General features: G+C 46.5%; 1 protein-coding gene across 1 annotated transcript; it reads left to right on the plus strand.

Annotated features, from left to right (window-relative positions):
- The first annotated feature begins 310 nt into the window (after positions 1-310).
- On the plus strand, positions 311-11425 carry TCF19 (transcription factor 19). The gene is made up of 4 exons (XM_040405920.1): positions 311-992; positions 5096-5663; positions 10359-11352; positions 11386-11425. The coding sequence occupies exons 1-3, from the start codon at positions 719-721 to the stop codon at positions 10579-10581; spliced, it is 1065 nt and encodes a 354-aa protein (XP_040261854.1). The 5' UTR covers positions 311-718; the 3' UTR covers positions 10582-11352; positions 11386-11425.
- Positions 11426-11969: the final 544 nt, after the last annotated feature.

The raw sequence follows: 11969 nt of genomic DNA on the forward strand, positions 1-11969 counted from the left end.
CACCCAGTGTTCAATGCCAATAAAGTTTGTTCAAGAGAACGTGTCAGTAAATTTGCAGTGTGTGTTTAAAAAAGGGCGTGGTTACAGCGCGTCTATACCAATCACCGACTGCAGCTGCCATAAGGCAGAGCTTATCACTATTGGGTCTCGATGTGAGAGGCGTGGCTAAAGACACCAATCACCGACGAGGGGATGAAGACAGCTGGCGAGTGGGTGGGGTTACAGGCGGTGGTCGTGTCACACGCTGGGAAAACGCGCCAAATTTCAAAGGCGCGCTTCCTTCTCTTGGCTTTCCCGCCGTTATCCCGGCGCTAGTGAGCAGCAGCGGCGGTGGTGATTCCGTGAGCGTTGTGACGTCACCGTCGGGGATCTCCTCGCCCTACCGTCTCCTCCCTCCCCCTGCTGGGCACAATCTAAGGAGCTGGAATCCTGGAGGGGGTCCTTTCATAATTTTTCGGGGGGGATTATAGATAGCTGACGTCAGCAGAAGGGGAAGCCACGCCCATTCTGTATTTTGGGGTACTTTTGCATTAAAGGGGAGTGATAAGCCGCCATGCTGTTTTAAGGAACTAGTTTGACCTTTGTGACCTGGGAACCCCCCATGGTTGTGGGTTGCAGGCGGCCATTTTAGTTGGTTATGATCTTGGGGGTGTAAGGTTAAAGGTCATTGCTATAGCAGGTAATTGCTTGACCCTAGACGCTCGCCAGTATAGCCGCCATGGTGGGTTCAGATGTGCAGCCCTGTTTCCAGCTGCTTCGTATGGGTTCCGACCTCGGGGGCGTTCCGACATCCACCTCCCCTAGCGCCCCCTCCCAGGACCTGTATACCTTCTTACCCGACTCCTCGCGATGTGTCTACCGGCTCGGAGCGCGGCCAGACTTGTGTGACGTTCCTCTTCCCGGGAAACCTCAGGTCCACGCGGAGATCCACGCCGAACGAGAAGTCAGCGGAGACTGGCGGGTGACCCTGGAGAGCTGTTCATCCAACAGCGGTGACTATCTGCCTGTCTGTGTGTCCGTCCTGGTCTCAGTCTGTGTCACTGACGCGTTTCAGGCCGTCCATTCCTCAGGGGCGTACAAGGATCTGGAAGACGAGGACGCCTCCCAGTGTCGCTTGTACCTTCCTGCTGGTGTTGGGTCCTAGTTGGGCCTAGACTGGCGTGCCTGAAGCCTTAAAGGGGTGTTCCATCTGTATCACTGGGACCTGCTCCTCTCTCCAGAATGGGACCTCCAAAGTGAACCGAGAGGAGCGTCCGCCATTATGGGAGTTCTGAAAATGGCTGACGGCGGCTCGGCTATTTCCGTCTGCCCCATAAAGGTGAATGGAGAGGTGGCTGCGCTCGCTCAGCCATAGCGATGAATGGAGAGCACGCTGCGCATGCGCAATGTACTCTCCTTCACTTTGGGGGCTCCATTTTTTTATTTTTTTTTAGGCAGGTGCGGGTCCCACCTCTGGGACCCTCTCCTGTGTCATGTTTATATGTCAGAGGATATGCCATCATTGTCCCAGATGAGCCTACCCATTTAAAGGGGTTGTCCAGTTTCAGGACGTAAGCATACAACACTTGGGGCGTGCCTAAAATTAAAAAAATAGACCATTACTATGAACTCTCGTTAGCGTTGATCTGTGCAATTCTCGGCCCGTGTAAAAGGCCCTTTGCCTGGCAGGTTCTGCACCGCCGGGCCGCAGTGGTGACGTCATATCTACTACACCTGACTGCTGCAGCCAATCGGTGGCCTCGCGCAATGCACAGATGAGGTCATGGATTGGCTGCAGCGGTCACGTGTTGCCGATGTGACATCACCGCTGCAGCCGGGAGAACAGGAACGTCGGCGTGGGTCCTGCTGCGTTATTCCAGGATTTGATTGGCGCGGTAGTGCATAGGCACAGAACTCTTGTCTTGACGAGGGCGCTAATGGAGGGATGTGCGAATAGATGCTACCAACGCTGCCTCGCACTGCGCATGCGCTAATTTCCTTATTTTTCAGTGGAGGTTGCTGATAGATGTCACATGACCCTCCATCAACGGCCTTTTAAAGACAGGAGGAGGTCTTTGCAGGGTGGTCTGCTAGACAAAGGGGTGGTGCTTGGCAAAGTCATTGGCACAAAGTGGGCTGCTGCCTGTTCTCCTGGTCAATCTCCTGCCGGACTAGTAGCCACCACTGGTCTGTTTACATAGTAACATAGTATAGAAGGCTGAAAGAAGACATCTGTCCATCCAGCTCGGCCTGTCATCCTGCAAGTTGATCCAGAGGAAGGCAAAAAAAACGTGAGGTAGAAGCCAATTTTCCCCACTTTAGGGAAAAATAATTCCTTCCCGACTCCAATCAGGCAATCAGAATAACTCCCTGGATCAACGACCCCTCTCTAGTAGCTATAGCCTGTAATATTATTACGCTCCAGAAATACATCCAGGCCCCTCTTGAATTCCTTTATTGTACTCACCATCACCACCTCCTCAGGCAGAGAGCTCCATAGTCTCACTGCTCTTACCGTAAAGAATCCTCTTCTATGTTTGTGTACAAACCTTCTTTCCTCCAGACGCAGAGGATGTCCCCTCGTCACAGTCACAGTCCTGGGGATAAATAGATGATGGGGGAGATCTCTGTACTGCCCCCTGATATATTTATACATAGTAATTAGATCTCCCCTCAGTCGTCTTTTTTCTAACGTGAATAACCCTAATTTTGATAATCTTTCAGGGTACTGTAGTTGCCCCATTCCAGTTATTACTTTAGTTGCCCTCCTCTGGACCTTCTCCAGCTCTGCTATGTCTGCCTTGTTCACAGGAGCCCAGAACTGTACACAGAACTCCATGTGTGGTCTGACTAATGATTTGTAAAGTAGTAGGACTATGTTCTCATCACGGGCATCTATGCCCCTTTTGATGCAACCCATTATCTTATTGGCCTTGGCAGCAGCTGCCTGACACTGTTTTTTGCAGCTTAGTTTGCTGTTTATTAAAATTCCTAGATCCTTTTCCATGTCAGTGTTACCTAGTGTTTTACCATTTAGTATGTACGGGTGACTTGCATTATTCCTTCCCATGTGCATAACCTTACATTTGTCAGTGTTAAACCTCATCTGCCACTTATCTGCCCAAGCCTCCAATCTATCCAGATCCCTCTGTAGTAGTATACTGTCCTCTGTAGTATATATACAGTATACTGTCCTCTGTAGTATATATACAGTATACTGTCCTCTTCAGTGTTAATTACTTTACACAGTTTAGTGTCATCTGCAAAAATTGATATTTTACTATGCAAGCCTTCTACAAGATCATTAATAAATATATTGAAGAGAATATGGCCCAATACTGACCTCTGAGGTACCCCACTAGTGACAGTGACCCAATCTGAGTGTGTACCGTTAATAACCACCCTCTGTTTTCTATTATTGAGCCAGTTACTTACCCACATACAGACGTTTTCTCCCAGTCCGAGCATTCGCATTTTATATACTAACCTTTTATGTGGTACAGTGTCAAATGCTTTGGAGAAGTCCAGATATACGACATCCATTGATTCGCCGCTGTCAAGTCTAGAACTTACCCCCTCGTAGAAACTGATTAAATTAGTTTGAAAATAAGCAAATAACGCCATATCAGCATGGCTTCATGAGGGATCGGTCATGTCAATGAGTTACTCCAAGATGGCATCTCTTAGAAAACCTTCAAACAGTTTACCCACAACAGATGTTAAACTTACCGGCCTATAGTTTCCAGGCTCCGTTTTTGGACCCTTTTTGAATATTGGCACATAATTTGCCATGCGCCAATCCTGTGGAACACTCCCTGTCATTATAGAGTCCTTAAAGGGTTTCTATCACTTTGTTTCACCTATTTAGCTTTCAGACACTAGCGATCTGCTAGTGTCTGCTTTATCTAACCATCCTAATATAAGAGCTTATTGTCCTGCCGTTTAGCTAAAAGAATAACTTATATAGATATGCAAATGAGCCTCTAGGTGCTATGGGGGCGTGATTAGCACCTAGAGGCTCCATCTACCTTAACAAACTGCCGCCGCCCAGCGCGTCCCTCCAGCCCGCCCATCTCCTCCGGAATGCGATGCTCCTCGTATTCGGCGCATGCGCAGTGAATGTCTGATCGCTTCCCTGCTCAGACATCTCCACTGCGCCTGCGCCGATGACGTCATAGTGCTCCGAGGAACAGGCGCAGTGGAGATGTCTGAGCAGGGAAGCGATCAGACATTCACTGCGCATGCGCAGAACAGAGACGCGCACGGAGAGGATCGCTTCAGCTGGAGATGGGCGGGCTGGAGGGACGCGCTGGGCGGCGGCAGTTTGTTAAGGTAGACGGAGCCTCTAGGTGCTAATCACGCCCCCATAGCACCTAGAGGCTCATTTGCATATCTATATAAGTTATTTTTTTAGCTAAACGGCAGGACAATAAGCTCTTATATTAGGATGGTTAGATAAAGCAGACACTAGCGGATCGCTAGTGTCTGAAAGCTAAATAGGTGAAACAAAGTGATAGAAACCCTTTAAACATCCGAAATAAGGGTCTGACTATGATATTACTTAATTCTCTTAGGATACAGGGGTGTATGCCATCTGGTCCTGGCGATTTGTCTATTTTAATCTTTTTAAGACGCTGCTGTACTTCTTCCTGGGTCAGACAGGGCACTTTTAATAGGGAATTTACTTTTACATTCTGCATTTGATCTGACATTTTTTTTTCTTCTTCAGTGAATACAGTGGAGAAAAAAATATTTAACAGCTTTGCTTTCTCCTCATCGCTCTCTGCAACTCCCCCCTGATTACTTTGTAAAGTGCCGACACCTTAAGATTTATACTTTTTACCATTTATATAGCTGAATAACATTTTAGGGTTAGTTTTGCTCTCTTTGGCATTTAATCTCTTGGTCTCTAGTTTGGCGGCTTTTATTTGTTTTTTTGCATGTTCTATTTTTCTCCTTCCTCGCTGCCCTCCTGTTTTAGTGATTTTTAAATGCTTTCCTTTTTTTTTCATTTATTGCTTTCTTTACCGTTCTATTTATCCACATTGTTTTTTTTCTTGTTCCTTAACCTGATATGTCTGCAGCACATATATTTACCTCTCTGTTTCCATCCTAGGTATTTATATTAATGAGGCTCATCTCCAGCGTGGCCAGCGGTTGGAGTTGTCAGACGGAGACCTTCTTCGCTTCCAGGAGGGGCCTCCTTCACCATCCCCCGATACATATTTCCTTTTCCAGCGGGTTCGCGTGCGACCTTTGGATTTCTGCGCCATCACGTCACCCCGCGCTCGTACCTCCTTCCCCGGATTCACTCCCGTAGTCGGAACCCGCAGTTTAGGAGGGGGACGTGGAGCACCTCCTCATTACACGACAGGAGCCACCGTCATCCTCAACTCCATCGGAAGCATCAGCAAGATGAAGCGTGAGAGGATGCACAGCGGGGGACTGATTGGAGGGACTGTGGAACTGGCTAAGCCGCCTACTCCTGACCTGCCGCTGCCGTCTCGTACGGGTCTGGAGAGAAGGAGCAGTCGCAGGAAGGCCCAGCACAAGGTCCTCTGTGAGTTGGAGGAAGATGAGGAGGACAGGCCGGTGGAAGAAGGAAACGGAAAGCGGAAAAGAAAAAGAGGACGGCGGAAGGAAGACGAGAAAAGATTGGCTGTACAACAGCTGGAGATAGGAAGGTGAGGAGAGAGTCCTGTAATCCAGAGCTGCATTCATAGTTCTGCTGTTTCTTTTAGGAAACTGTCAGTAAGCAGGCACATTGTTGCCTTCTTAGGTGAGGAGGCAGTTTAGTTTTTCTTGGTTACTGTACTCATCACAGCGGGTAAATCAGTCTGGTCACACTCTGTGCAGATGTTTAGCACTGAAGTTTGCGCTTTTGTGAATGCAGCTCTGGACTGTGATTCACGATACAAGCAAGTAATGGATTTAAAGGGGTTTTGTCACTTCTTCAGCAAATAGCATTTACCATGTAGAGGAAGTTAATACAAGGCACTTATTAATTTATTGTGATTGTCCATATTGCCTCCTTTGCTGGCTGGATTTATTTTTCCATCACATTATACACTGCACGTTTCCGTGGTTATGACCACCCTGCAATCGATCAGCGGTGGTCGTGCTTGTATCCTATAGGAAAAAGTGCCGGCCTTTCTGGTGGCCGGGACCGTGGCAGCTGACATAAGATGGTGCTTTTTCCTATTATGTGCAAGCACGACCACCACAGAGGAATTGTACGGTGGTCGCAACCATGGAAACGAGCAGTGTTTAACCGCCTCCGGACCGACTAACGCAGGATCGCGTTCCGGAGGCGGCAGCCCTGCTCACAGTCAAGCATCTGCGCGTCATCTCGCGAGACGCGAGATTTCCTGTGAACGCGCGCACACAGGCGCGCGCGTTCACAGGATCGGAAGGTAAGCGAGTGGATCTCCAGCCTGCTGGTCCTCTGGTGTTCCCTTTTGTTTGGATCGACCACCAGAGGACACAGGCAGCTCAGTAAAGTAGCACCAAACACCACTACACTACACCCCCCCTGTCACTTATTAACCCCTTATGAACCCCTGATCACCCCATATAGACTCCCTGATCACCCCCCTGTCATTGATCACCCCCTTGTAAGGCTCCATTCTGACGTCCGTATGATTTTTACGGATCCACTGATACATGGATCGGATCCGCAAAACACATACGGACATCTGAATGGAGCCTTACAGGGGGGTGATCACCCCATATAGACTCCCTGATCACCCCCCTGTCATTGATCACCCCCCTGTAAGGCTCCATTCAGACATTTTTTTGGCCCAAGTTAGCGGAAATTATATATTTTTTTTTCTTACAAAGTCTCATATTCCACTAACTTGTGTCAAAAACTAAAATCTCACATAAACTCCCCATACCCCTCACGGAATCCAAATGCGTAAAAATTTTTAGACCTTTATATTCTAGACTTCTTCTCACGCTTTAGGGCCCCTAGAATGCCAGGGCAGTATAAATACCCCACATGTGACCCCATTTCGGAAAGAAGACACCCCAAGGTATTCCGTGAGGGGCATATTGAGTCCATGAAAGATTGAAATTTTTGTCCCAAGTTAGCGGAAAGGGAGACTTTGTGAGAAAAAAGAAAATATATCAATTTCCGCTAACTTGTGCCAAAAAAAAAAAAATTCTATGAACTCGCCATGCCCCTCATTTAATACCTTGGGGTGTCTTCTTTCCAAAATGGGGTCACATGTGGGGTATTTATACTGTCCTGGCATTCTAGGGGCCCTAAAGCGTGAGAAGAAGTCTGGGATCCAAATGTCTAAAAATGCCCCCATAAAAGGAATGTGGGCCCCTTTGCGCATCTAGGCTGTAAAAAAGTGTCACACATCTAGTATCTCTGTATTCAGGAGAAGTTGAGGAATGTGTTTTGGGGTGTCTTTTTACATATACCCATGCTGGGTGAGATAAATATCTTGGTCAAATGCCAACTTTGTATAAAAAATGGGAAAAGTTGTCTTTTGCCGAGATATTTCTCTCACCCAGCATGAGTATATGTAAAAAGACACCCCAAAACACATTGCCCAACTTCTCCTGAATACGGCGATACCACATGTGTGACACTTTTTTGCAGCCTAGGTGGGCAAAGGGGCCCACATTCCAAAGAGCACCTTTCGGATTTCACAGGTCATTTACCTACTTACCACACATTAGGGCCCCTAGAATGCCAGGGCAGTATAACTATTCCACAAGTGACCCCATTTTGGAAAGAAGACACCCCAAGGTATTCCGTGAGGGGCATGGCGAGTTCCTAGAATTTTATATTTTTTGTTGCAAGTTAGCGGAAAATGATGATTTTTTATTTATTTATTTTTTTATTTTTTTCTTTACAAAGTCTCATATTCCACTAACTTGTGACAAAAATAAAAACTTCCATGAACTCACTATGCCCATCACGAAATACCTTGGGGTGTCTTCTTTCCAAAATGGGGTCACTTGTGGGGTAGTTATACTGCCCTGGCATTTTAGGGGCCGAATGCGTGAGAAGTGGTTTGAAATCAAAATCTGTCAAAAAAATGGCCGGTGAAATCCGAAAGGTGCTCTTTGGAATGTGGGCCCCTTTGCCCACCTAGGCTGCAAAAAAGTGTCACACATCTGGTATCCCTGTACTCAGGAGAAGTTGGGCAATGTGTTTTGGGGTGTCTTTTTACATATACCCATGCTGGGTGAGAGAAATATCTTGGCAAAAGACAACTTTTCCCATTTATTTTTTTATACAAAGTTGGCATTTGACCGAGATATTTATCTCACCCAGCATGGGTATATGTAAAATGACACCCCAAAACACATTGCCTAACTTCTCCTGAGTACGGGAATACCAGATGTGTGACACTTTTTTGCAGCCTAGGTGGGCAAAGGGGCCCACATTCCAAAGAGCACCTTTCGGATTTCACCGGCCATTTTTTACAGATTTTGATTTCAAACTACTTACCACACATTAGGGCCCCTAGAATGCCAGGGCAATATAACTACCCCACAAGTGACCCCATTTTGGAAAGAAGACACCCCAAGGTATTCCGTGAGGGGCATAGCGAGTTCCTAGAATTTTTTATTTTTTGTCACAAGTTAGTGGAATATGAGACTTTGTAAGAAAAAAGAAATCATAATTTTCCGCTAACTTGTGACAAAAAATAAAAAGTTCTATGAACTCACTATGCCCATCAGCGAATACCTTAGGGTGTCTACTTTCCGAAATGGGGTCATTTGTGGGGTGTTTGTACTGTCTGGCCATTGCAGAACCTCAGGAAACATGACAGGTGCTCAGAAAGTCAGAGCTGCTTCAAAAAGCGGAAATTCACATTTTTGTACCATAGTTTGTAAACGCTATAACTTTTACCCAAACCATTTTTTATTTTTTTTACCCAAACATTTTTTTTTTATCAAAGACATGTAGAACAATAAATTTAAAGAAAAATTTATATATGGATGTCGTTTTTTTTGCAAAATTTTACAACTGAAAGTGAAAAATTGTCATTTTTTTGCAAAAAAATCGTTAAATTTCGATTAATAACAAAAAAAGTAAAAATGTCAGCAGCAATGAAATACCACCAAATGAAAGCTCTATTAGTGAGAAGAAAAGGAGGTAAAATTCATTTGGGTGGTAAGTTGCATGACCGAGCAATAAACGGTGAAAGTAGTGTAGGTCAGAAGTGTAAAAAGTGGCCTGGTCTTTCAGGGTGTTTAAGCTAGGGGGGCTGAGGTGGTTAATGTGATGGAAAAGTGAATCCAACCAGCAAAGGAGGCAATATGGACAATCACAAGACATTAGGAAGTGCCTTGTATTAACTTCCTCTACATAATTAATGCTATTTGCTGAAGTGAGAGAACCCCTTTAAGGAGTGAGTCAATGGTTTACGTTGACTGTATTAAAAGGGGTTGTGTCAGTTCAGACTTTGATGGCCTCTCTCTAGAACGGCCCCTGAAAGTAAAGGAGAGAGCCCTTCATGTGTCCATTAATTTCTATGGGAGTTCCCAAAATATCAAGTCCCATAGAAATGAATGGAGAGTGCAAGAGCGGCCACAGCTCCATTAACTTCTATGGGACTACCTGAGATGGCCGAGCCAGCTCTTGGCTGTTTTTGGAAGTCCCATAGAAATGAAAGGCGGGCAGCTGTGCATTCTGCACTTGGAGGGGGGGGGGGTCCCACCTCTGGGTCCCTCACCTATCTAAAATTGGTGGCATACCCTAGCAGTATGCCACCATTGTCTAAGATGAGACCACCACTTAATTAACATACACTTAAAGAGGAGCTATCACCTCTCCTGACATGTCTGTTTTACTATTTGGGGGGTACTGTCTCTTCTTTGGGAGATCACCTTAATCGGCCATACATTCTCCTCTGGAATTCTGGGAAGAAAGGGATGCAAATGAGCTCTTGACGAGCTCTGCCTCCAGATGTAAGGCAGCTGTCCTATAAGTCAATGTTAGGCCTTGAGACATGACTTGGATATTAAATAAGCCAGCACCTCATCTGCAGACAGCTGTTTCAGGGTGATTGCCCCTCGTCAGTGCAAAGCAGAGAGCACTGGCTTTACTACTTGCATCCCCCATGTAATTTCTGCTCTGGAGTATATATTCTTAGGACTGGTATGATGTGCCATTCCTCTGTTATTCCTACTAAATCTTTATGAATGTATGGCTAACAGTTTGCAATGAAGTCCAGGTGGGTGTTACCAGTTGGGGGTGTGTCCCTGCACAGTCTAACACTGGCAGCACTGATTGGCTAGTGTCATAGTGTAGGGACACGCCCCAAACTGGTAACCTATTATTTCTAATGATAACTAGCTGACCTTTTTATTCTCCGCCGTTCCATGTTCATTTCACTTGATCCCTTCTGCAGGAAGCCTCGTGGTCGTCCAAGAAAGAACCCGACTCTTCCTCTGGTTGTGTCCCAGACGGTGTCCAGTGCAGAGCCGTGCGCGTGGCGATCTTGCCGCCTCCCGCAGGAGGACACAGTCAGCTGGGTGCAATGCGACCGCTGCGATTCCTGGTACCACGTCGTGTGCATTGGACGCAGCCTGACCTCCGTACAAGACACAGACTTCCACTGCGGCTGCACGTGACCAGGCCTGTGAACACTACATTTCCTCGTCCTCTCTTCGTCTTTCCATCTTTACCACTTCTCTATGTGCGATGCGAGCTGCGGCCCCTCTTGGCGGTTGCAGATTTCACGTCACTACCTAAGTTTCTTCGTTTTTTCTGCATCTTTCGAGGCATTAGACTAAAGGCTGTCAGATCTGTCTACGTGGGTTTTAGCCGTGCACTATAGGGACCTTATTCTACTGAACTGCCAACCCCCTTCGTTATTTAACCCGTGTTCCTGGGCTCAGTCCAGGTAATGATTCTCTTTAGAAAGTACCACACCGAATCCATACGAAGCTTCTCATCCTGGACAGATCTGCAACAGACTCTTTTTTTATTGGAATTTTCAGGCTTTTTGAGATTGGCAGAAAAAAATAGACTTTTATATATATTTTACCACTTGGTAAAGAGATCCCTAAAGTTAAATCTAAGCTGACCATGCATTAAAGCAAAGGACTGGACACAGCGAGGCGTCGTATATAAAAACTGGTTGCAGTGGGCGGCCGAGGTCTGGTTGGTTGCAGCGGGAAAATTTGACGCTTGTCTATGCTAGTGGTTTTTTTGTTATTTTTTTTTTATGCAGGAGCCATTCTGTCCTATGTAGAGGTTATTTGGGACCAAGCGGGAGTCTGACCTCTTCCAGCATCTCCATTCACCCCCAAATTACTAAGAACGATTTCACTGAACGGGTATAGAGCAAACGGACGAATATGAGCACTGTTTAACTTAACGCTACAATTAATTACATGGTGGTAGGTTGCACAAGTGCGGCCTTTTTAAAGCAGGTTAAAGGGGTTATCCAAGACTATTAAATGTCCCTCACAATGAATATACTTACCTGGCTCCCCGCTTCTGGTCCCTGCACAGCTGCTGCAGCTTCTCCCCATGCACGGATGAAAATATCCGTTGTCGGAGGAGAGCAGCCAATGGCAGATAGAGACAAGCCTCCCTAGCGTCTCCCATGATGCTCACGAGGCTCGTTCCCATCCCCGCATCGACACCGGATGTTTTCACCCGCTCACGGGGAGAAACAACAGCGGGGAGCCAGGTACGTATACTCATTCTGAGGGGCCCGGACATTTAATAGTCTTGGATAACCCCTTTAAACTAAGACATGTCTAACGATGTGTCTTTTTCCTTCCTGTAGACTCCGTATGGGTGAGTTTACACAGGACGGAAATGCTGCAGATTTTCTCTGGGTATTTGCTAAAAAAAAAAAAAAAAAAACAGCAGAAGAATACAGCAGCATAAAGTGCGTGAGATTTCAACAAATCCCTGTATAATGATGCATCAGGTTGACGCGTGGTCGCATGCACGAGACCTCAACGCTGGAGGCCTGCCGGGCAGATGTCGCTGGAGCACCGTAGGA

The sequence above is a fragment of the Bufo bufo genome, chromosome 8 (genome assembly GCF_905171765.1).
Source record: "Bufo bufo chromosome 8, aBufBuf1.1, whole genome shotgun sequence".
NCBI lineage: Eukaryota > Metazoa > Chordata > Amphibia > Anura > Bufonidae > Bufo > Bufo bufo.

Excerpts from the sequence above, each read along its gene's own strand:
- TCF19 (XM_040405920.1), top strand. The coding sequence starts at position 719 with ATGGTGGGTTCAGATGTGCAGCCCTGTTTCCAGCTGCTTCGTATGGGT. Across the intron at positions 993-5,095 it reads GAGCTGTTCATCCAACAGCG|GTATTTATATTAATGAGGCT; the intron begins GTGACTATCTGC and ends TTTCCATCCTAG. Across the intron at positions 5,664-10,358 it reads CAACAGCTGGAGATAGGAAG|GAAGCCTCGTGGTCGTCCAA; the intron begins GTGAGGAGAGAG and ends TCCCTTCTGCAG.